Source organism: Sesamum indicum, linkage group LG7 (genome assembly GCF_026168435.1).
Source record: "Sesamum indicum cultivar Baizhima isolate 11 linkage group LG7, ASM2616843v1, whole genome shotgun sequence".
Classification (NCBI taxonomy): Eukaryota; Viridiplantae; Streptophyta; class Magnoliopsida; order Lamiales; family Pedaliaceae; genus Sesamum; species Sesamum indicum.
In genome coordinates, this window is record NC_142663.1 from 14,299,464 (window position 1) to 14,325,157 (window position 25,694).

General features: G+C 37.8%; 2 protein-coding genes and 2 long non-coding RNA genes across 5 annotated transcripts; 1 reads left to right on the forward strand and 3 right to left on the reverse strand.

Annotated features, from left to right (window-relative positions):
• Positions 1 to 928: 928 nt before the first annotated feature.
• On the reverse strand, positions 929 to 4,712 carry LOC105179219 (beta-fructofuranosidase, soluble isoenzyme I). The gene is made up of 7 exons (XM_011102818.3): positions 4,241 to 4,712; positions 4,039 to 4,047; positions 2,321 to 3,180; positions 1,952 to 2,110; positions 1,634 to 1,869; positions 1,449 to 1,536; positions 929 to 1,338 (listed from the first exon to the last, which is right to left on the reverse strand). Exons 1-7 carry the CDS (start codon positions 4,644 to 4,646, stop codon positions 1,138 to 1,140), a joined length of 1,959 nt encoding a protein of 652 aa, XP_011101120.1. The 5' UTR covers positions 4,647 to 4,712; the 3' UTR covers positions 929 to 1,137.
• An 11,483-nt stretch (positions 4,713 to 16,195) lies between these two features.
• LOC110011310 (uncharacterized) lies at positions 16,196 to 17,915 on the reverse strand. 2 transcript variants are annotated; one of them, XR_016066494.1, is made up of 4 exons: positions 17,672 to 17,915; positions 17,455 to 17,584; positions 17,076 to 17,143; positions 16,196 to 16,494 (listed from the first exon to the last, which is right to left on the reverse strand). It is a non-coding gene; the product is annotated as an uncharacterized LOC110011310 (long non-coding RNA). The 2 variants fall into 2 exon arrangements; XR_016066493.1 differs by having other exon boundaries at positions 17,076 to 17,584.
• A 3,590-nt stretch (positions 17,916 to 21,505) lies between these two features.
• LOC148787595 (uncharacterized) lies at positions 21,506 to 23,823 on the forward strand. The gene is made up of 2 exons (XR_016066333.1): positions 21,506 to 21,986; positions 23,125 to 23,823. It is a non-coding gene; the product is annotated as an uncharacterized LOC148787595 (long non-coding RNA).
• LOC105179218 (putative glycerol-3-phosphate transporter 1) lies at positions 22,488 to 25,529 on the reverse strand. The gene is made up of 3 exons (XM_011102817.3): positions 25,331 to 25,529; positions 23,829 to 24,883; positions 22,488 to 23,405 (listed from the first exon to the last, which is right to left on the reverse strand). The coding sequence occupies exons 2-3, from the start codon at positions 24,832 to 24,834 to the stop codon at positions 22,846 to 22,848; spliced, it is 1,566 nt and encodes a 521-aa protein (XP_011101119.1). The 5' UTR covers positions 24,835 to 24,883; positions 25,331 to 25,529; the 3' UTR covers positions 22,488 to 22,845.
• Between the last annotated feature and the right edge of the window lie 165 nt (positions 25,530 to 25,694).

The following is a 25,694-nucleotide window of genomic DNA, read 5'->3' on the forward strand; positions in this document are numbered from 1 at the left end:
TGATTGACCTTATAATAGTCAACATTTTCATTCATAAAATACTCTGATTTCTACACATAATAATTTATATATAAAAAAAAAGGAAAAACAGCTGGTAAATATCCAAAATTACAAACATTAATATAATACGTGGGTGTAGTTTAGGTAAAATTATGAGTTTAAAACATCATATGATAGTTACGATTTAATATTAATTGTTACAGTTGTCAATGATTGAGATCATAAAGTCATTGTAATTGATTTACTAAAATATAGCACATCACGTTGAAATAATACAAATATGAATAAAGTTGCGCATAGTTTTTAAAAAATTGAGAAAATAACATGAGCTGAACTTAGGTATTGTGAGGATTTACTCCACCAGGTTATTGCCTGAAGACACAATAATCAGGCAAAATAGAGAATTTTCAGACCAAAGCTCAACCTTATATTTTATTCCTTAATTTCAGATACAAAGAACCCGCTCGCACAAGAATGAACTCTCATTCATCCTTACATAAACGTGCAAGTCTAGGTCAGAACATACAATTACAACATTATAGTTGACAACCCCAACTGCAAGCAAAAATCTGCCCAAGAAACTGTCTAAAACAAACCCACAATTTCTGGGACATCTATAGCCTCATGTAGCAATGTAGACACGCAATTTTCAACCATAATTGTCTGTCATATGCTACTTGAAATTTCCATACGCCAACCTTCAGCAAGTCACTAAACTTTATTGTACCGACTGTTTGTCAAAACCTGTCGGTCCCATATAATATTTTCTAAAATGAAATATGTATCATTCTTATGTACATAATGTGTATATATTAAATTACATAGAAGATGATTTGATATTTGCAACAAAGAATTCAATATAAAATTGATATTTTGTTTTATTACAACCTTGTAATGATATACTAGAGGAGGAAAAAGGGAAGAGAAATTAAAAAATTAAAATTTAAATTATTTGCAAATAATTACATAAATCACATGTTCAAAAATCCAAAAACACGCCAAAACTATTGAACAACTGCTGGACAAGCCTTCCATTTCTAAGCTAAGGTCCAGCAGACAAATAATCTCATAATCAATTTTTCCCATCTCTTTCCTTCATCAAGTGTGAATGGATGAAAACAACGATTTTTGGATGCGTCAAAGTTGATCCAAAGGGAACGGGCGAATATTGGCGGAGCTCATCTTCCAGATCTTGATGGATGCATTGACGCTGGCTCTTGTTGCGTTGTTGAACAAGAAAACGCGCGCTGCACCACCAATGGCCGTTGTAGGGTAAATTCTCGATGTGATTACTCTCCTTCCTCCTTGTGCAAAGCTCTCAACAATGGAGTGATCCACCTGAAATCGTTTTTCGATAAGTTTGTTAAGAAATAGACACAAGGACTGTGAGACATGAGTTGAAATTGAGAAAAACTCTAACAGAAGAATGGACAAATCTTTTGACATACCAATGATCTAATGGTTAAGTTTTCACCATCGAGCACAGGGACTTTGCTCCCATAAACTATTTTGTCGACATCAGGAGCTACCGATGACCTACACGGTCGGCATATGTTTCACTCAAGAACACAGCTATAACAAGTTGGCTGCATGAAATTAAAGCCATTGAGCAATCAAAAATAACGAGACTAACCTCAACTCATCGGCACAAAAATGAGTCTCGACCTTCCCATGAGGCCCTTTAGCAATGTAGAAGTAGATTGGTGTCAACTCCAATAGATTTTCATCAGCAAGAACAACGATGCCGAAGGGTCCTAACATTCCCCTATTAACAGCACCACCGCTTGTAGGACAGTCATATCCGATGTCTGCTTCAGTTGTCACCTCAAACGTCTCTTTGTCTAACTCAAATGAGGCAACTATGTCTAGCTGCATTTGTTTAGTCATAAAATCAATAGCTTTATTGTAGAAAGCTTGGTTATGTTTCTGGATTATCGGACAGAGTACAAACCTGTGATCCTGAGTCGACTTCAATGGGCACAACTGATCCTGGTTCAAGCTTCGCATTGAACTCTAAACTATCTGATCTCAAGCTCTCCACTTCTTCTACAGGCCATTGGAGTATGTTGCTGCCTGTCTTCTGGTCGAACACAACGGTCCTTGGAATAGACTGCATTAAATGAAACAATCAAAACTCCTTTTGAGGGAAATATAAGAAAAAACTCCAACCAAAGCAGGGGGGAAAAACAAACAAACAAAGAATATGAACTCCTAGGCTGTCCAATCTAGGTAGGAGCTTAGCAGCTACAAAATTTACTATGCAAGAATACATATTTGTACGTAATGTGATATTATACTAGGTAGTAGGATGAAATGGTACCTGAACCGAAGCCCATCCTTTCAAGATATCAAGTGCTTCAGCATCAGTTTCTCTAATCCAACCCCACAAAATTCTCCTCTTCTTATTTTGGTCATAAAATGTCTTTGATGCATAGTATTTCCCATAGTCATATCTTAGGCCAATACCCACATCCAATTCCGGGTCATCGGGTGTCCACTTGTTCTTAACCGGGTCATACGTTCCAAGCGCATAGTAATCATTCTTGTCATCATCCAAACTTACTTTCATCACATGCTTAATACCCTGCCCATTAGCCGATGTATCTAACCCATTTGACTCCGTCAAAGAAATTGGATAAAAATCAATGCACTCCCACATACCCGTACCCGGGACCTCATGCAAGTACCCATCCAACAACTCATACTTGAAGAAGTCAGCAGTCTCATAAACAAGTGAAATACCCGTTGTATTAATCTTCGACCCAATTGTGATCCGCCACTTATCACCATCTGGGCTAAGCCAAGCGGTTGTCGGATCCCTAAAGTCCTTATGGCCAATACCGGGTGGAGGGACCATGACCGGATTATTCTGGTATTTGACCCATTTAAGGAGGAGGGGATCAGATAGGTCAGCCGGGTAGGCTAGACACTGCACCTGCACGACATCATGTGTGTCTCCAGTGTACAACATCATGATCCGACCATCGGGCAGAATCGTGGCCGACCCCGTCCAAACTCCGTTAACATCGTACCATTGATCAGGGACCATTGCATAGGGGAGGTGGAGCCAGTGGATGAGATCCCTTGACACTGCATGGCCCCATGTGATGTTGCCCCAAACAGCTGATTCTTGATTGTATTGGTAGAACAGATGATACCATCCCTTGTGAAACAATGGACCTGTCATGTACACATGCATTTTGTCAAAGTTTCTCACTGAATAATATATATTAAGTGACAAAAATAGCGTCAAAATGTAATTTTTAAAAATTCATCGATGACAAAAATTTACAAGTTATTACTATTCATAATTCATCTATACTAAATAAAAGAACACATAGATTATCCACAAACCATAACATTATGTTTTTTTTTCTTAATATACTTCAAATATGTCTCAAGAATGTAATAAAAGGACAATACATTTATGAAAATTAAAAACATCATGAATGATTTTGACAAAGTGATGAAAGCTAGGGCCTGGAATTTTCCCCAAGACAAAGAGTGGGCATCATCCACGCCCACCCACCCCCCAACCCCATTGGTCCACCACTATGTATTATAAAACATACATTATTATTGTACTAAAGCTGAATATTTTAATTTCCAGATTCAGAACACTTATCCCTCCCTTACTCATCCAAATCCCAATTACCAATATCAAATCCTTGAAAATTCGCCTAATTTCATCAGAAAAATTAGCAAAAAGATAATAAGCGCTTAGCATAGAAGTTCCTATTTTTCTTTTTTCTTTTTCCTATTGAATTAATTACAATTATATTATAAATTTACATCGCATAATCAGCATATCATGTATTTAAATTTAATGTTTATAATTTTAAAAATAATTATTATTAAAATAAAATAACGCCGACATATTGGTAAATTCTGACTTGGTGAATTAAATTAGACTTTTACAGGTCTTTATTGATTAAATTTCAGGTTACTGGCTAAGCACTTTTACCAGTTTTAGAAAGCGCTTTTGGCGAACTTTTAGACAAATCAAAAATAAAGAAAGAGAGTTCTTGAACGACTTACCATTAGGATCTGTCGCAGAGCCCACCACAATTCGCCCCCCAAAAGTTTTCCATACAAATCAAAAAATTAAAAAAGGAAATAGTTAGAATAATAAATACGGACATTAATTAGCAAAAATATAGGAAAATCGTGATGTCTAAATTCTTAAATTAAAAAGAAAAAAGGGAAATAACTGTTGCATATGTATAAGGTAGAAACCTACCATTCATCCAATTCTTTTCCGGTTGAAAGTGGTAGGCCGTCCTCTGCCAGGACAGCATAACATTACTCCAAGAAAAAGTCAACTCTCCGCCGCTAACCCGCCGGAAAACCTTCTCCGACGCTCCCATCGACACCCCCCTTGACGGTGGCTCAGTCAGAGGCCTCGCCGGAGAAAAATCATTAACTGAAGTTGACGGCGTGGTTTCTACAATATCGAGTTTGGCTGGCCTTTGGTTGACAACCAAGAGGACTAATGACAGCAAAAGGAAAGATGAAAACAAGATTCTGGCGAGGAGCTTCTTGGGCCGGTGGGGCTCCGCCGCGGAGGAGGTGCGGTGGGGGCCGGCGGGGATGGGGGAGTAGGACATGGCCCCTTCGAGATCGTAGGGCGGCGAGTGGGTGGCCATTGTTGTGGAAGTGGGGGAGGGATGGAGAGGGAGACTGAGTTGAAGTAATTTAGGAATGGAGGAGTTGTTGTAATTATAGAAGCAGCAACACGTGATTGGCTAAGATGTCTGTCTGAGTTGGAAATTTGTCAGATAAAGAGTGGAAAAGTATTAAATAAGGATTTTTGCCTATCTACATTAGGAGTGTGGAAATCCTAATTCAACTTAAGTTACATCTCCTTAGAATTAATTACAAATTAAGTATAATATATTTATTCTATAATTAATATAAAGTTGAGAAATAATAATTAATCATAAATGTGGTTATATTTATTGTATAATTAGTTGATTTTGGATATATTTAATTTGGGTAAGTAGGAGTAAAGAAATTCTAGTTCAATTGATTTTAGCCAAATTCCAATAAATTATGAGTTAAGTCTATTATACATATTGTGTGATTGATATATAATTTAGGAAAAATGACCAATCACATTATAAGTATATCACACTTATTATATAATTAGATGATTCCAGTCAAATCCAATTTGAGTAGGATTTTTTTTAAGAATTTATTTTATTTATTTCTTTTTGAATAATTAAAATAATTAAATACAAAATTTTTTTAAAAAAAATCAACATTAAAGAATTTTGTAATATTACTCTGAAAAGTAATAATTCAGAATTAGTGATGTGGAAGTATAAATTCTAACCCATAGCATCTAAATATTAAAAAAAAAAAGTTTTGTTAATTGTAAATTTATAATTCACTAATGTTTTACAAGCGATCCGTAGCCTTTTAATTGATTTTGTTCATGCATTTGAATCATTACAATTTGAATATTTTTTTCCCATCAAAAAATACATTTGCTTCTTTCTTTGAATGTAGGAGAATTATTCTTCTTCTTCCTTTCTAGTTAATTGATTATAATTAAACTATAAATCATTAACAAAAAAATCCATCAATTACTAATATTAAATATATATATATAATTAATCAATAATTATATTAAAATAGACGAATATACATAAATTGGGGAACTAAAATCCATGTAATTTTTTAATCATAAAACCTGAAATTTTACCAATTAAACCGCACATCATTGGCTGCGTTACTTATATTTTCTTGTGAATCACATGGGCAATAAACAAAACAGGTAGTAGATTTGGAAAGTAGAGCATTTTAGATTGGTCAACAAATTTATGTTGATCATCGTGAAACCAACTAAATTTTCTTACCAAATAGAACGTGTGAAGGGTGTAGAAGGTTGGGTGACATGATACACGTGATGGGTTTAACAATGAGAATTAGTGGGGTAATAAGCTTGTTGCCTTTTTGACACTCTTTGGTCGGAGGCAGTGATGATCAACGGCGCAATTAAGAGAAAAAGACCCCTCAAATCATTCATACCCATCACCTCATGTCTTAAATTACCTTTTTATTTAACATGATGCAAAAAGCCCTCTGTTTATTTTTCACATAAATAATAGTGAATTGATTCACCTTATTAAATTATTTGTGAGATATGATCATAATTTTAATAATTCTTTTTTCATCTGTATTTATTTAATGATGACTACAAAATTATGTTGATTTTTTATGATAAAAACTGTCTAATTTAATTTGAATCATTTTTTAAAGATAACTTGAGATTTCACATAAGAAAGTAGTAAGCAATGCCCAATAACACTTGAAAGAAGAGAATTTCCATCTACAAAATCATCAGAGTTCGGTTCTACAATGGGTTTGAGTTAGCATAAAACACAAAAGAACAACATAGAGAAAAAGAAAAACCTAAAGAACAACAATTCATGTCTTACTAGGTAGCTGGAGGACGAAAACATGATTCATATCCGTTGAAATCAGACGAAGAATAAAAATTGATCACGCAAATGCCGCCAACAATCACCCCACTCCCAAACGCCCCACAATACTTGGCAAATTTCCCCCAAATTCTCCCCAACCCTTCTCCCTCCTTCATATTATCATCATCCACGCACTTCTCCGGCGGCCTCTCGCCTTCAAAATCCCATCCACGCACCGCGTTGGCCGCGACGTCGTCGTTCAGGAGCGTCTGAGTGCAATCAGAGCACACCGATGGAGTATCACAATCGAGATAATTCTTCTGTGCACAAGTTCGGTACTCATCCCAGCCCCGAAACGCGGCCTCCAGTCCGTCGAGTTTCTCTCCGACTTCGCGCAGGCAGTCCGCGTTTTGCGGCCGAGAAGCAGCCTCCGCCCTGAGAAGATTGTTGAGGAAAATGAAGCGCTGCTCGATATCGTCCACGAGGATTTGGTGGCGGGGGTCGCGGTTTTGGCCTAGGGGGAAGCGGAAGACGTCGGCGAGTTTGGATTCGAGTTGGTGGAGTTTCTTCTGCAAGATGACTGATCTCCGTGTCATTTTTTGTGAAGTAATTGATTTCTCGCTCAGTTAGTTTCCTGTTTTATTTGAAAGCTTTGGCTGCTCATCAACTGCCGCGACGGTTATTACCTTCTTTGGCGACGGTTTACTCTCTGTTTCTTTTTTCATTAAATATAAATTGCAATATTTATAAGAGCAACATTTACCATATATTTCTTAGATTTAAATTTCATAGAAAATATTTTATGGAAAATAAACAATATAAGTTGAAAGGGGTGGGGCATACAGACATCCTAACCCTGTGTTGGCCCATATTATTGAATGAATTTATATACTTTATTTAACAAAATTGCACTTTTAATTACTACTAAATTCTGAAATATTAATCTGGCGCAAGGTGGTTTGCTCCAATTACTCTCAAATCACTTTGATTATTTCCAACTTTGGAGCATCTTCTCATGTTTCACACACTATAATTAAATTCATCCTATAAACTTTATGTATCTGTAAGAAATTATTGGTGTGAAAATATTGAGTGGGCGACCAAATTTCCAAGAGCTTTGTAATTCTTACAAAATAAAAGCAAAGCTAACACGACATTGTTAACAAGCACATGAGTTTTAACAACTTAATTAACTCCATATTCCAAGGGGAAGGGGCGAATATTTGCGGAGCTCATCTTCCAGATCTTGACGGATGCAGCTGTTAGGAAATGGATCGGGTTAAGATGGATAACAGGTGGAATATGAAGGCGATAAAAGACACACGAATTTGTTAACCCAGTTTGGATATAAATCCTACGTCTGGGGGCGATACCAAGCCAGGAGAAAACACTCAAAGAGGAGGAAAATTGAGGAGTACAACACACACACACATGTATGCAAGTCTTCACCACACGTGAAAGACAACACTCACCCTCATCTCAACTCTTTCTTTTCTCTCTACTCTATTCTACTTTGCTCTATAAAACAATGCTAATAAGAGTAGTATATATATAGCCATGACTTATCCTTTTTCCAACTCAACTTGGGATTTCTAAGTTGAATCGGGTTATCCTTCTCCAACTCAACTTTGAATCGGGTTATCCTTCTCCAACTCAACTTTGAATCGAGTTATCCTTCTCCAACTCAACTTGGGATTTCTAAGTTGAATCAGGTTATCATTTTCTTCTTCAAATCAATCTTCACAACTTAACAATCTCCCACTTGAAGATTGATTAGCTTTTCTCCACTTCTTTCTTGGTACCGCCGGGTTTGTCCACTCTAGTCATCAAGGCCAGTCGAAGCTGTACACAGCTTCAACTTCTCCATCGCAACCGCCTTGGTCAGCATGTCCGCAGGATTCTTTTCTCCTTGGATCTTCTCCAGCTGCAGTGTCTTCTTCTCCAGAAGTTGTCGGATGAAATGGTACTTGATCTCGATGTGCTTTGTCCGCGAATGGAACGCGGGATTCTTTGCCAGATGGATCGCACTCTGGCTATCGCTATGAAGAATCACATCTGCCTGAGGTTTCCCTAATTCACCCAAGAAGTGTTGCAGCCAAATGAGCTCCTTAGCCGCCTCAGTAACTGCCACGTACTCAGCTTCCGTCGTGGACAGTGTGACAACCTTCTGCAGCTTTGAGACCCAGGATACGGCTGTACCGCCATATGTGAACACGTACCCTGTAGTGCTCCTCCTTTTGTCATAGTCACTCTCTGCAAAATCAGCGTCAACAAACCCAAACAAGGTAAGCTTGCCCTTACCAAACACCAATGCTCGGTCCTTAGTACCCCTTAGGTACCTAAGAATCCATTTCACAGCTTCCCAGTGCATCACTCCTGGATTGCTCATAAAACGGCTAACTACTCCCACTGCATGTGCTATATCCGGTCGAGTACAGATCATAGCATACATCAGGCTCCCAATTGCTGAGGCATACGGTGTGACTCTCATCTTTGCACGTTCGGAGTCAGTCTGGGGCGCATCACTGTTGGATAGTCTGAACTGATTTCCCAATGGCGTTCCAACCGGTTTTGCATTTTCCATCTTGAATCTGCATAATACCTTCTCAATATAATCAGATTGAGATAACCATAATTTACCAATACCTTTGTCCCTTGTGATTTTCATGCCCAATATCTGTCTTGCTTCGCCAAGATCTTTCATGTCAAACTTCCTCGATAACTGATCCTTGAGCCTATTGATCTCTTTGACATTTGATCCTGCTATCAACATGTCATCAACATACAGGAGTAGAATGATAAAAAACTCATCGAACCTCTTCACGTAGCAGCAATGATCAGCATTGCATCTAGAGAAACCTATCTCTAGCATGAAGTTGTCAAACTTCCTGTACCACTGCCGCGGAGCCTGTTTCAATCCATACAGGCTTTTCTTCAGACGACACACCTGCTGATCATCTCCATTATACCCCTCTGGTTGTACCATGTATATCTCCTTCTCAAGATCCCCGTGTAGGAAGGCTGTCTTCACATCCATCTGTTGTAACTCCAAGTTCTCTGCCGCTACCATGCTCAACACAAGACGAATAGTAGTTAACTTGACAACAGGTGTAAAAACATCAGTAAAGTCAATACCGTATCTTTGTTGGAATCCCTTTACTACGAGTCTTGCCTTGTACCGCTTCTTCCCGTCTGATTCTTCCTTAACCCGATAGACCCATCTGTTCTGTAGGGCCTTCTTTCCTTTTGGGAGCTGACACAATTCCCATGTGTTGTTTTTCTTCAACGAGTTCATCTCGTCGTTCATCGCAAGCTCCCACTTGCTCTTGTGGACATCATTGACTGCCTCTGCGTAACATTCGGGTTCTCCACAATCAGACAAAAGCAAGTAATAAAGAGAGGGGGAGTACCTATCTGGGGCCCTTCTCAGCCTCGGTTCTCGACCTAGTGCCAAGGGTGTGCTGCTTTCAGTAATCGGTTCCTCCGATACTAGTTCTGGCTCTATCTCCGTCTGTTCGGTTTCGTCCGTCTGAACTCCCACTGAATCCGTATCTGCTGGTCTCATGATCCCGGAATTTGAAATGTCGAGATCAACAAATTCCCTTTCCTTCTTGTCATCGTCCGGGCTTACCTTCCTGTCGTTGTACATTACATCCTCATTGAATATAACATTCCTGCTACGAATTATTTTCCGATTTTGATCATCCCAGAATCTATACCCAAATTCGTCAGTCCCATACCCAATGAATGTACATTTAATCGACTTAGCATCCAGCTTAGTCCGATCATCGTTCAAAATATAGGCTGAACAACCAAACGTACGTAAGAAAGAAAGATCCACTTTCTTACCACTCCATACCTCTTCCGGTATCATGTTGTTCAACGGGACAGAAGGCCCTCGATTGATCAAGAAAGCAGCCGTGTTCACTGCATCTGCCCAAAACATCTTTGGTAGTCCGCTCTTCAATCGCATGCATCTCGCACGCTCATTCAGTGTTCTGTTCATCCTCTCAGCAACGCCATTTTGCTGAGGTGTCCCCGGGATTGTTTTCTGCATTCGGATTCCATGGTCGGCGCAGTATTTCTTGATACCTTCACTGCTGTACTCGCCACCGTTATCCGATCTGAGACATTTCACTTGTAGACCTGTCTCATTTTCCACTAGTGCCCTCCATCTCCTGAATGTATCAAAGGCATCAGATTTTCTTTTTAAGAAATACACCCATACCTTTCTATTGGAGTCATCGACGAATGTCATGTAGTACGTTGATCCACCAAGAGATGACACTGGTGCTGGCCCCCACAAATCGGTGTGAACAAGCTCCAACTTTTCTTTCCTCGGAGTTCTTCCTGTGGTCAAGAAGCTCACCCGCTTCTGCTTTCCGAACACGCAGTGTTCACAATGACCCACCTCCACCGATTTTAACTCGGGCAACCGTCCTTTCGACTTCAGCACGTTCATTCCTTTCTCGCTCATGTGGCCCAAGCGATTGTGCCACAGGTTAGCCTGCGATACAGTTCCTACAAAGGGGATGTTTGAACTGGATCCTCCCGCCATGTAGAGCGTTCCCGACTTTAGTCCTCGTGCCAAAGTCATTGCTCCCCGACTGATCTTCCACTTTGCGTCTCCAAACGTCGTGTGGAATCCATCACTATCCAGCTGTCCGACTGAGATCAAGTTCCTCTTCAGTCCTGGTATGTGTCTCACATCATGTAGGGTCCAACATGACCCATTCATTGATTTGATCCGCACATCTCCCTTTCCTACAATCTTGAAGGGTTTGTTATCTGCAAGATAAACTAAGCCAAAATCACCTGAGGTGTATGGCTCCATGATGTCTTTGTTGCTGCATGAGTGGAATGAGGCCCCTGAATCCACAACCCAATCATCGGAAGAACTGCTCACACTCAACAAGAGTGCATCCGTGATCTCTTCCGTCGCGGCATTCGCTGTCCGGCCCTCCTTTTCCTTCTTTGGCGCCCGACATTCGCTTTTCATGTGTCCGGGCTTATCGCAGTTCCAGCACACCATCTCCTTCTTGCCTTTATTCTTCCCCCTGGACCTTGACCTTCCACGGTATTTACCCCGTGTGTCAGGTCTCCCTCTGGACTCTGTATGTAGTGCAGAGCCAGATGATCCACCCGTTTGCTTTCTACGGGTTTCCTCGTTCAACATCATGTCCCTGATGTTGTCGAACTTCATCTTCTCCTTCCCAGACGAAGTGCTCACCGAAGTAACAACCACATCCCAACTGTCAGGTAAAGATGAAAGCAAAATTAACGCTTTTACCTCATCGTCAAACACAATATCCACAGACGCCAGCTGTGTCGTGAGTTGGTTGAAGTCATTGAGGTGATCGGCCACCGACTTCCTCTCCTCCATCTGCAACCTGAATAGTTTTTTCATCAGCATAACCTTGTTCATTGCTGAGGGTTTCTCGTACATATCGGCAAGAGTCTGTAGAACTTCCTTCGTGCTCTTTGCTCCCTTCACATGATAGGCGACATTCCGAGAGAGCGACAGGATTATTGCGCTCATCGCCTTTCGATCGAGCACCTTCCATTCTTCATCACTCGTCTTCTCGGACTTCTCTGCAAGTGGTTCGTACAGGTCCTTCCCGTACAGGTAGGCCTCCATCTGCATACGCCAAAACCCAAAGTCGGAACCATTGAACCGTTCGACTGGAAACTTTCCCTCCATCTTAACTCCTTGAACCAGGCTCTTGATACCAGTTGTTAGGAAATGGATCGGGTTAAGATGGATAACAGGTGGAATATGAAGGCGATAAAAGACACATGAATTTGTTAACCCAGTTTGGATATAAATCCTACGTCTGGGGGCGATACCAAGCCAGGAGAAAACACTCAAAGAGGAGGAAAATTGAGGAGTACAACACACACACACATGTATGCAAGTCTTCACCACACGTGAAAGACAACACTCACCCTCGTCTCAACAGCAGCGACGCTGGCTCCCGTGGAATTGTTGAACAGGAAAATGCGTGCTTCACCATCAATGGCCTTTGTAGGGTAAATTCTTGATGTGATCACTCTCCTTCCTCCTTGTGCAAAGCTCTCCACAATGGAGTGATCCACCTGAATCGTTTTTTGATAAATTTGTTAAGAAATAGACACAAGGGAAGTGAGACATGAGTTGCAAAACACAAGGATATCTAACAAAAGAGTGCACAAATTTTTTCACATACCAATGATCTAATGGTTAAGTTTTCACCATCAAGCACGGGGACTTTGCTCCCGTAAACTATTTTGTCCACATCAGCAGCTACCGATGACCTGCACAATCAGCATATGCTTCACTCAAGAACACGGGTATAAAACAAGTTGGTTACAGTAAAAATAAAGCCATTGAGCAATCACAAACGACTAAACGAACCTCAACTCATCAGCACAAAAATGAGTCTCGACCTTCCTGTTATGCCCTTTAGCAATGTAAAAGTAGATTGGTGTCAACTCCAATAGATTTTCATCAGCAAGAATGATGATGCCAAATGGTCCTAACATTCCCCTATTAACAGAGCCACCGCTTGTAGGGCAGTCATATCCGACGTCTGCTTCAGTTGTCTCCTCAAACGCCTCTTTGTCTAATTCAAATGAGGCAACTATGTCCAGCTGCATTTGTTTAGTCACAGTGTCGGTAGTTTTATTGTAGAAAGCTTGGTTATGTTTCTGGATTATCGGACAGAGGAGCAAACCTGTGATCCTGAGTCGACTTCAATTGGCACAACCGATCCTGGTTCAAGCTTTACGTTGAACTCAAAACTATCTGATCTCAGGCTCTCCACTTCTTCTACAGGCCATTGGAGTATGTTGTTGCCTGTCTTTGGGTCAAACAAAACGGTCCTCGGAATAGACTGCATGAAATCAGACTATCTGAACTGCTTTTGAGCCATGTAGCTAGTGGAGAACTCCAATAAAAACAGGGGGAACAACAAACAAACAGGACGAAATGGTACCTGAACACAAGCCCAGCCTTTCAGGATATGAAGTTCTTCAGCATCAGTTTCTTTGATCCAACCCCATAAAATTCTCCTCTTCTTATTTTGGTCATAAAATGTCTTTGATGCATAATACTTCCTGTAGTCATATCTTAAGCCAACACCCACGTCCAATTCCGGGTCATCGGGAGTCCACTTGTTCTCAATCGGGTCATATGTTCCGAGTGCATAATAATCATTTCCGTCATCAAACAAACTTGCTTTCATCACGTGCTTAATATCGGGCCCATTAGCTGATGTATCCAACCCGTTTGCTTCCTTCAAAGAAATCGGGTAAAGATCGATGCACTCCCACATACCCGTGCCCGGGACTTCATGCAAGTACCCCTCCAACAACTCATACTTGAAGAAGTCAGCAGTCTCATAAACAAGTGAAATACCCATTTTATTGACTTTCGACCCAATTGTAATCCGCCACTTGTCTCCTCCCGGGCTACGCCAAGCAGTTGTCGGATCCCTAAAGTCCTCATGGCCAATACCCGGTGGAGGGATCATGACCGGGTTATTCGGGTACTTGACCCATTCAAGAAGGAGGGGATCGGATAGATTGGCGGGGTACGCTAGACACTGCACCTGCACGAGATCATGGGTGTTTCCTGTGTACAACATCATGATCCGACCATCGGGGAGGATCGTGGCGGATCCTGTCCAAACTCCGTTGATATCGTACCATTGATCAGGGAGCATTGCACAAGGAAGGTGGAGCCAGTGGATGAGGTCCCTTGATACTGCATGGCCCCATGTGATGTTGCTCCAAATAGCCGAATCTTGATTGTATTGGTAGAACAGGTGATACCATCCCTTATGAAACAATGGACCTGTCATGTACACATGCATCTTCCTGACATTGTTACCATGTCAATATTGTAATTGTAAATTCCACCTCATCATGTCGTGGATTTGCAAATCCTATCCAAGTTGGCATTGAAATTTCTATTACATTTAATATAAATATTCCTTGTATGCAATATATATATATATATATTTCTTTAAATACTTAGATAATAATTTATTGTACACTATATGCAATATATGGACCATTTCTTTCCTTTTTTCTTTTATAGGACTCACGGTGATAATTTTTGAATATATGGAATTCAAATGTCTTTAATTACTTTTAGACAAATTAATTAAAGAAAAAGAGTTCTTTAACCACTTACCATTAGGATCTGTCGGAGAGCGGTAGTCCACCACAATGCGCCCCCCAAAAGTTTTCCATACAAATCAAAAGATTTTAAAAATACTAATTAGCAAAATACAAAAAAAATCATAATGTCTAAATTATAATTATTATTATTTTTGAAAGGAAATTGTTGAATATGTATAATGTGTATAATCGTACCATTCATCCAATTCTTTTCTGGTTGAAAATGGTAAGCCGTCCTCTGCCATGACAGCATAATATTAGTCCAAGAAAAAGTCAACCCTCCGTGGCTAATCAGCCGGGAGACCTTCTCCGGCGGTACCTGCGACACCCCTTCTGGCCTTCTGTTGACAATCACGAGGACTAATGGCAACAAAAGGATAGATGAATACAAGATGCTGGGGAGGAGCTGCTTCTTGAACCGCCGGGAGGAGGCGGGGATGGGGGAGTAGGAAGGCGGCGCATGGGAGGAGGGGGTGGCCATTTCCAGGATGGAGGGAGACCATGAGTTGCAAATGGAGCTGTTATTATGATTATAGTAGTAGTAGTAGTAGGAGCAGGTGATTGGGTAAGAGGTGTGACGTGTTTGTGCGTGTCTGATTAGAATTTTGTCTGATGAAAATAATTATTAGAAGTAGGCGCCCATTTTTAATGGTTTACTTTTGACTCCCTCTGTCGTATTTTAGTATTGGGAGAATTTTATTTTTTATCTTTTAGATTATTTGCTAAATCACTTTTGCCTCCTTATATTTCAATCTTATTAATTTTACTTCCCAAGTAATTAAAGTTAATTTTGATCATTGGTTGATAAAAAACAAACGGATGTATTTCTCACGATTTGGTAGTATAAATTCTGTCAAAATTTCGATATGTTGCATGTGCTGGCCATGTCGTATAGTACGATTATGTTTCTCAATTATATTAATTTTAATACATGTTTTAACTATAAGATAAAAAATATTAAAATTTGTAAATATTATGAACCGAAATTACAAAAAAGTAACTATATATAGGGATCAAAATTGTATTTACCCACTTTTTGTTATTTTTAATTTTTCTTTTTAAATTAATTATAATATTTAACTTATAATTTATTTTTATTATAAACAATAAAAAATATTGCAAACACTCTTTGAACGTATAGATTAGCTTGTAAGTGGTGGCCCAACATTGTAGTGGCCCATCCAGACATCCTAACCCAATATTGGGCCGTATTGTTGATGGCCCAAGTTTACTTTTATACACCTTATTGTTTCTTTGATTGATCCGTTATATTTAGTATTTATCCATATTTATAAGTTTTATTTTGACGGATATGAAAATCTATTTATAAAATAAATTATATCTGTTTAAGAAAGCATTAGAACAAAATTTGGTATTACCTTCATTTTACTGATTATGGGCTTAAGTGAAAGTTTCTCACTTCCCTTTAATGAGTAAGGGCAGATGAAATATATATAAATACGTCTTTAGAAGTTGTATTTGAAAGCAAGAAGGTATCCCTCTTTTATATTCCGAGCTATGGACAGTTATTTTAGTTTTCACGTCGGTACTATCCCTTTTTGGTGCCTCATTGTTGGTCATAGATCCCAAAAGAGAGAGCGAGGTAGTTGAAAAACCAGTCGGCTCCAATGCCGTGGACCTTACAAAGATCGTATACAAAACACAAGTAGCAAGTAAAGGGTAATTTAACTAAAAACACTCCATGGTGGACTTCCACGTATTATTTTACCTATTTTGTAATAATAATAATAATAATAAATTAGAAATAACGAGGAAAATAATTAAATTATTTATTGTGAATAGGTGATTTACGATGGGGTGGCTGATAATCCGTCTTTGATAAATCTTCGTCCTTGAAAATGGCCATTTCTCTAACATCGAGGTCATGTGGCCATCTTGAAGCCTACATATCATCAACATAGGTAGAATAATGTCACAAATCCAATCATATCATCTCTTTTACTTTCTAATACTTTACCATATGTCCTCACATTTTTAACCCAACTAAATTTGGCCCACCAATTAATAAAATATTTTTTATGGAATGTCGTCAAAATTGTGCCTTGAAAAATTTAGAGATCAAAACTGATTTTGGCCAAAAATAGGGACCAAAAGTGTAATTTACCCTAAAATTCTGATATGTAATTAAACATAAAATGTTTTGGATATGATTTAATGTTGAATAAATTTGAAGTGTTGATGATAAAATGTGATTGGAATTGACAGGAGAATTGAGGACTATAGATGGAATGACATAGAATCCACATGTCTGTACATGACATCTGTCCTAGACCATTTGGTCCATATCAAACAAATGACCTAATTGTATCTCCATTTTGACTAGTCATTTTCAGTGTCATTTCTTGAAACACACATTATCTCTTATTTCTTAATTATTAATTATCGTGAACTATATATATATATATATATATATATAAGAACAACATAAAATACTCCAAGAGCATCTTAATTATAATTTATTACCTCTGAGATTGAGGGATGCAGCAAACCCTTGTGAAGATCAGAAGACTTATTATTACAATCTTCACTTCCTGCATTTCTCATATGCATAACGAGTTCAAGATATATATATGTAACAAAATAGACAAAATCCTAAGAAAAAAATTTAGCAATCTAATTAACATTAGTGAATAAATCATCACTCCTACATATATAGGATCTTGTATGTCCTAAATCATATAGACCTAACTAAAATTTTTGAACAAAAATCAGTTATGAGTAGGAGGTCTCGTCGTTGGCCGAGAATAATCTGAAAAAGTTCCAAGATTTTTGTAATATTTCTTGATAATGTCTGGTTTAGGCCAAGACATGGATACACAACGAGGCTTAATCAAAAATACACCTGACTTTATTCTTTCTATGCCTTTGTTTTTCTGGCATAAATCCTTTGTTTCCATTGGATTTAAACGCTTCCAAAATGTATTCTTCATGTTTGAACTATGATTCTTGTTGAATTTGAGATTCTTCTCGACCTGTATTATCAAACCCAAAAAAAAATTGATATTAGAAGACATGTTATGAAATGTAAATAAAGTAATTATAAGGGAAGAGACACAAACCTTGTGTGAAATCGAAGTGGCTCCAGCAAAAGGTCTAGCGTTACATGCATGCATTGTAAGGAAACAAGAAAGCAAGAGCAGGAGAGGAATTTTCGCACACATAATTGAGTGATTATGATGGGGAAAATTCTGTGTTGTCTGAGAAGAGTGTGGGAATATATATATATATATAAACAAAGATGTGTGCATGTGTTGAGACTGCCTATGACCTCTGACTCGCCTATGATTAGACAGTCTTGATCCGAGAACGAGTTCAGACATACTGTTGTGTACAAGACCACAATTAAGCATTAAATAAGCGTGATGCGATGCAATACGGGTCGGGTTTGAATAATTATGATTATTTTTTATAAAGAATGAATTTTGAAATTATTAGTAATTTTAACTAAAATTTTGGGAAGATTATGATTTGAATTTAATTTACTAATTATATGATTAATAAAGTGTAGAAAAGTATAATATTAATTAGTAGAGTAAATAGGAGAGGGTAAGGCATTGTGTTGTGTGGATACAAAATTAGGTGTTGGAGGAGACAAAAGAGAGTGTAGGATTGGAACATGGGGAGGGGAGGGGAGTGGAGTGTTGAGAAGACGTATGATTGAGTAAATGAAGTTGAGGAGGCCCTGTCTGTCTCCTCCCCAAACTTCACGTTTTCTAACACTTTTGTCAGGTCCCTATCAACTCAGCTTTTCCTCCAAATTTGAATATTCACTTTTGATTTATGTGGGAATTAATTTAAAATAATAATAATATGTTGTTGTAGTAATTTCTTTTTCCAACTTATTACTTATACTAAGTGGTTAAGACTAAAACTTTATTTTTGGGTAATTTCGATAAATAAATAAAAACTTTAGGTCAAAGAAATTTGTTAGTTAAGAAATAATAAAAATTGAGAATGTTTAAAAATTAAAAAAAAATTGAAGTTAGAACGTTTGGAGAAACAATTTTAGATTTATAATTTTATCAATAAATTTAAAAATGTAATTGGTTGAGAGCAGTTACTTACAACTTTTTATTTAAATCAATTTAATTTAAGTATTTCAAAATCAGAAACTATAGAATAAAAATATAATTTGAATTCCACTGATGACTTTAATAAAAGTTCAATCTCCTTGCAAAAATACTATTGAAAGGTTAGACAAAAGCCAGAAATTAAACAAAATAGTTACTACCTGGGAAGCCTCAATTTAGGAAGAATAAAAAGAATATAATTAAAGTCCTTAAATTAGGGTTCTTACTTTGACATTATTACTGTACTTACTTTGTCTTCTACTTCTTCAATCTTGCTAATTATTACATTATATTTAATCTTAGGATTAAATACACTTTGCATTCATGAACTATACATTTTGTCTACACTCCAAACATATGAAAAGTAACAAAAACATCCCTGACAAAATAATTTGAAATTGATAAGACAAAAACGTTACCCCTACACTTTTTTATTCTGTTTTCTAAAAATATGCTTTATTAAAATATCTCCCTAAATTATTTTTAGCAATTTAAAACTTTACTCACATTTTATTTTATTTATAATTTATAATTTTTTATAAATTATGGAGCACAAAAAAAATTATGACTCAATATATGCAAATATATTTTATAAAGTAAATAAATTATGTGGGTTAATTTCACTTTTCATATATACCCAAATTCATATAATTTATAAATTTTTATTCAATTACATGTCCACATAATAGAAATATATCATATCATTACTTAAAAAATTATAGAATTTTATGTATTAATTATATTTTAGATTTGCAGATTTTACAGTATATATAATTTGATGTAATATCTTAAATTTGTATTAATAATTCTTAAAAAAATCAATATATATAAAAACACATGCTAAAATTTTATAAATGTTTTACTAGTTGTGTAAAAGATATCATAATTATAAATTTAAGGAGTTTATACAGATTCTATACTCAATACAAAAATTATATATTTTGAGTAATGTCTATTTTAAATAAAAAATTTATAATAATTCATATTATATTTTAGGGGTGTAAATAATAAGGGCATTTTTATCATAAAAAAATTAGTATTTATCATGAAGAGTCATTTTGTTAGGGGTGTAAATACACTTGATGCATGATTTAAGAGTGCAAAGTGTATTTAACCCTTCATTTTATAAATTAATATCTTGTTAGTATACCTATGAAATCTGAGACATTCGTGTGAGATCAAACGTGAAATGAAATATTTCATCTCAAAATTCGAAAACATGACACCTTTAACTGCATGCTTCCATGGGTTGGTGCATTCATGCAAATGTTTGGAGATCTACAGACATGCTCCAAACATTTAGCAAGCTGATTAGCACTGGAAACTGATCATGTCCCTAATGCCCAAACTCTAACAACAAATTGTCAGATATCATGAAATTAAAAAAACCTTAAGTTTGTTTCCAGGAACCCCCCCCCCCCCCCCCCCCATCTTCTTGTCTCCATAGATTTCTCGAGATTTCAGGGGAAGTCTCCCACTGTTTGCTGCTAATTCCCACTTTTAAATGGTTGAATCGGGTGGTCCTAAACTTTTTTGGGTCGTACGTAGTATGCAAACATAATACTAATTAGTTAGGGTAGTAGGAGTTGTCCCCTACCAAAACCCTTAACGGTTAAGTGATGGAGTCAATTAATTGAGTACATCAAAAGACGTGCAATTGGTCGAATGGTCTGAGCTGACCAGGTTGAAAATCCATTTGGGTTCGTGACCTGCAAACACAACATCGCAAATCCATTTGGGTTCATGACCTGCAAACACAACATCGGGCTAGGATCCTTGGGGTCTGTACTTAGGCAATTGATTTGCGTAGTTGAGTATATGGTGTGCATATTTGATCGGAGTTTTGATTTGTAGCAGTTTCACCCACATCACGGGCCTTTGTCTTGTTCTGCCAATGCAAGACTTTAATGGAGTAGTTATCTTGGAGTGCTAATAACATGTTATGAGACAGAATTCTGAAATTCTTCATGTGTGTCACTAACATTCGTGCCGTATCCACTTGTCTCCTAAGTTTTTTAGTACCAAAATTGTCTGAAAGCTACAATATTAAATAAATAAAATTATATTAATATATATATTAGAGTACCATATTTTTCAAATTAAAATAACAAAAATTTACTACAGTAATTATTAGATGGGGTTAAATGCATTTGCTGTCTGGCACCGTAGATCATCATTCTTTATGTTCGGTAATAGTATTTTGGCTCATCTTTTTAATTAGTGATTTTAGTTTTCTTTTTTTTTTTGTCAAAATTTATCTTTACCTACGAGAAGGATGAACTAGAGTGCAAGAAAAGGTTGAAATTGCGAAAACTAAAAAATATAGGATAAAAAGTGATATCCTAGAAGGTTGAAAGATAAAAATGCTTGAAAAAATGAGCCAATATGAATAATAAACCCAATTTTAAAAGATCATGTGAGATGCACATGCATTTTCTAGCTACAAGGGTAAATTCTGAAGGAAAAAGAATGACTAAATTCACAAAACTTAAAAAGATAAAGGACTAAAATCCTACCCTAAAAAATTAAAGAAAGAAAACATTAAATGACAAGTTTTATAGAACGAAAAATGCATTTAAACTTTATTGGATGCTAGAAAGTAATGAAAGATCATATAGATACGGAAAGAATTTGAAAAAGAAAAAAAAAAAGAGGGTACAAAGATGAATGTTCTCTTATTTTTAAAAAAATAATAAATACCTAAAATGGATGCTAAAAAGATGAATATTCTCTCATTTTTAAAAAAATAATAAATACCTAAAATGAAAAATAATTATATATGTAACTGTGATGTTATGCCCTTATTTTGAAAACTCTCTTTCACAATGTAATTGTTATTCAAATAGTAAAAAAGGAAAAATTAATATTAGAGGGAGGACAAAAATGTAATGTGCAACACGGCGTTGCTTAATCATGGAGTTATTTTGTCAGACGCTATCTACGCATTCTACTGCAACCGAGCGGCGGCTCAACTTTACACCACCCGCCGCGCATGGCGGACAATCCCCGCGGAGAACCCACAACATGAAAAGAACAGCCCTAAATCTATGTTCATTTTCCAGTTCGAATCAGAGAATGCCACTCACCAATAGGGCAAAAGAACGATGGGTATAGTAAGGAGCAGCTTCTTGCTCGTAGCTTCAACAGTAAGTGGAATTTACACAGCCCAAAGCGTCCCCAACATCAAGAAGGTTGTCCATGGAGCTCTTTTTACTGCCAATAAAGTGGAAAGAAAAATACCGCAAGGACGCCGTTTGGGCACTTGACTGAGCGTGATCGCAGTTTTGGTTTATTTAAATTTCAGGTTTTTATCTCTCCTCCTCTCTTTTTTTCCCCCCAAAACTGCCTGCTGGTTTGTGGGCTAAACTGTGATCGTTTGATTGAATTGTATTTCTTGGATGGATGTGATAAGTGATCGTATATGTGTAAGTGATTAATTGATGAAAAGATGGTTGCTTTATCAATGAATTTGACTGGTCATTTCCCCAGTTTTTCTCCCAGAAACAGAGTTTTAGGAGTTGCAAATCATGAGTAATGTAGAGTAAATCGAGTCAAGACGAAGGTATTTTTATCAAATATGTTTGGATTGTGATTGAGTTTCAAAATTGCATTTGAATTAATTGTATAGTAATCAAATCAAACTTTATCAAACTTTAGTTGAATCAAACTAAAGCAGCTCGATATTATGAAGCATGAATTCGTCATTGTTCCCCAATTGTATTGGTTTTGAGTTGAACTTGACTTAAGGAAGGAAAAATTATGTTCTTGTGATTTGTTAAATTTAAAACGTGAAGTTGAAACTAGCTTTGGAGAGAATAAGATATCTTTTGATTGAAAGAACTCAAAAGAGCAAATGATAATGTTAGACCTGTGGATAGCCATTTCCTCTGGCCTTCTCTAGGGACATATATTGTCCCATGTAGTATACAAGACTGTACAATGAGGTTATCTACTTATTTTTACATGTAATAGAAACAAGGGAATCACCATTTCTTCCCATCACAACATCAACCATGAATGACGCAAAAACATCTTCTATCAAGACCTCAACCACAAACTATTTACCACTCGATTTCATATCGACTGTGGCTACTCATCTGAGCCGAAATATCTAGCACACGGAGGCACGAGAACTCAGAAAACAACGCAGTTCTATAGTAAAATCATGCTTCAGGCAGAGCCGCCCTTGACCCAGGAAGTTCTTGTGTGCCCGGCCCTTGAATCTTTGCAGCCACCTCGGCCACAAGAAGTCTTGTTAGAAGCAAACCAGATATTAGTGCTGAAACCATTAGCATTGTGAATACAGCATTCCAGCTCTTGGCTGAAATGTATCCTGTTAGTAGAGGCCCGATGGCTGCCCCAATTGAGCCTGTTCCATCTATTATAGCAGTAACAGTGGCTAAAGCCCGTGAATTGCCTTTTAACGAGCTGTGTGTTCCCAGGTCGGCTGAAACTGCTGTTGTTATAAGAGCATAAGGCCCATTCACAAACATTCCTGTGACCAGCATGAGTGTGATGTTTAACGTCATTGATATGTGGCCGTAGCTTCTGTACAGAAAGAGAGCTGGGATAGCACAGTACATGAAGCTTGCTGCTGTTATGGCCCTTGCATCTAGACGATCAGAAATGTGGCCTGCCAGGATCCCTCCGACCACCCCTCCAACGTCAAACATAGTCGACAAGTTTCCAGATTCCTCATCCGTCAGGTACCTCCCCTCTATAGCTGCAGATGTCACAATGAAATGCAATAAGTGTGAGAGAGAGACAATGCTGTGTATAGGAACCTATTTTCAATGCAAAAAAGACGTAACAACCTCCCCCGGTTGCTGGTATAATCATTGACTACATTCTCCCGCTTCTGAAATTACGAGAACTTTCACTTTTAGTTTATAAGATTTACATAACACTTCATTTCATTAAGGTTAAAGAATTTGATGGAGTGTTAATATTCTATTTCCAAGAAGTAGGACCGGTTGTTCTGTATCTAACCCCATAATTAAGATAATTGTAAGGTTTTTATTTCTTAGATATGGAAAGTTGAGAGTTTGTAATCTTAGAAATACGAGGGATATTGTCGGTAATTACACAAACTTCCACAGAGATCATTGTAATAAGCCCAAGAATTATATTTAGGAAACTCACTTACCTGTGTGGCTAATGTAGAAAGGAAGCCAGTATAGGAAAGTATAGGCCACCAATTTCGCGAAGAAAAGGCAAAGAGCAAAAGGCGCAACCCCAGGAATACTCCAAGCCTGTCGAAACCCCACAGCATCCTTTGCATCTGCCTCTGTTTCCAGCAAAGGTTGTCTTATTTCTTCCCCCACTTTCTTGGAGGAGCTCAATTCATCATCTCCCACAACAGCTCCAACTGATTCAGGACTAACCGGCAATAGGAAGAACAGCACCATGCCAACAAAAGCAATGCCTAAACCAGGAGCAACCATGGACCAACCCCACCCATACTTCAACAATATCGAAGCAGCCACAGAACCTATAATGTTACCAAGAGATGTATGAGAGTTCCAAACACCCATTATAAGTCCTCTCTTCTTCTTACCAAACCAATTTCCCACAACGGCGACCACAGAGGGCCACCCAGTGGATTGGAACAATCCGGCAAGCATTTGAACTACTAAGTAGTAAGAAAAGATATGGATGTTTGCCCAGTATCCAACTCCAAACAGGGCAGTAAACAAGCCCGTTCCAACCATTCCTACAAAAAGAAATACCCTAAGATCAACTCTGTCACCAACATGACCGGAGAAGTACATCCCCACCGCATACACGAACAGGAACGCCACATCAAGCTCACCGAGCATTTCTGTCCCATCGCGGCCGTTAAAGGGTGGCCATCCAGCTCCAAGAGCAGACAAATTCTTGGTGCTTTCGAATGGCTGGTGAGAATAAGCCCTTCTCCATGAGAAGGGGGCGTTTGTATCTGTGCGTGGCGTCTGCGGATCAAGAGCACTTTTGACAATGCTTGTGGTTTTTCTGGTCGTATGGTAGGCCAAGTAGGCGAAAAACGTCACAATTAGGACAAGTGCTTGATATGACTTGTAAGAAATGGCAGATCCTTTTATGTACTCTAGGAATTGGATTCCTGGTGGCTTGCTGTCGTTTACTTCCGGGGCTGGTTCGGCGGTGGATCCCATTAATGGATTGAAGGTAACTTGTGTATTATATAGAACAAACAATTGCAACCTGAAAACCGCAGGAAAGTAATGTAGGTGAGGTGAAGTGGAACATCAGAGGAGTTTGAGTCGAGAAAGCAAATATATAGGACAAATAGGGATGAGTAGATTTTTGAATTCTCCGAAATCCCATTGCCACAAAAAAGAAAAATCATATGTTCCAGGAAAATTCTCCAGTCGCTGTTACTCAAATTCTTTCATTGCACACATACACGCAGAGAACAGGAAGACTATGGATTTCTAACAACTATTGATTCTTGTAAGATGATCATCAGTCTTAAAAAAATGATTCTTGAAACATACTTCTTCAGCGTGCGGAAGACTTGGGTTTCTAACAACTATTGAAAATTTTCATTCAGATGGACAACATGAAATCCCAAGAACTAGAAAGATAAAAAACAAAGAAAAGGAAGGATATAGGAGAGATATGTATGATTAATAATAATAATATAATCACCTATGTTGATTGAGGTTGAAAGAATGTGTTGTGCTAATCTGTCTGCAGTATTTATGTCTCCGCCTGCAAATCTTCTGCTGGGGCTCGGTTCTTCTTGGCCTGTGATGAGTTGCTTAACGAACAAAAAGCTGGTGACGTTTCCCCGAAGCAGATGATAGTGAGTGACGATTGCAAGAAGAGGTTTCAGTTTCTGTTTCACTTTAAACTCTAAAGGGAGTGGGGGTGGGGGTGAGGTGGGGCTACTATGACATTCCCCAAACTGCCCTTCTAATACCTTTTACTCGTCACCTTTGACTTTCATACCACTCAAATCTCAAACCCTCAGGGGGTGGTGTGGTAATTTTGTGAACTTACAAGTAAACAA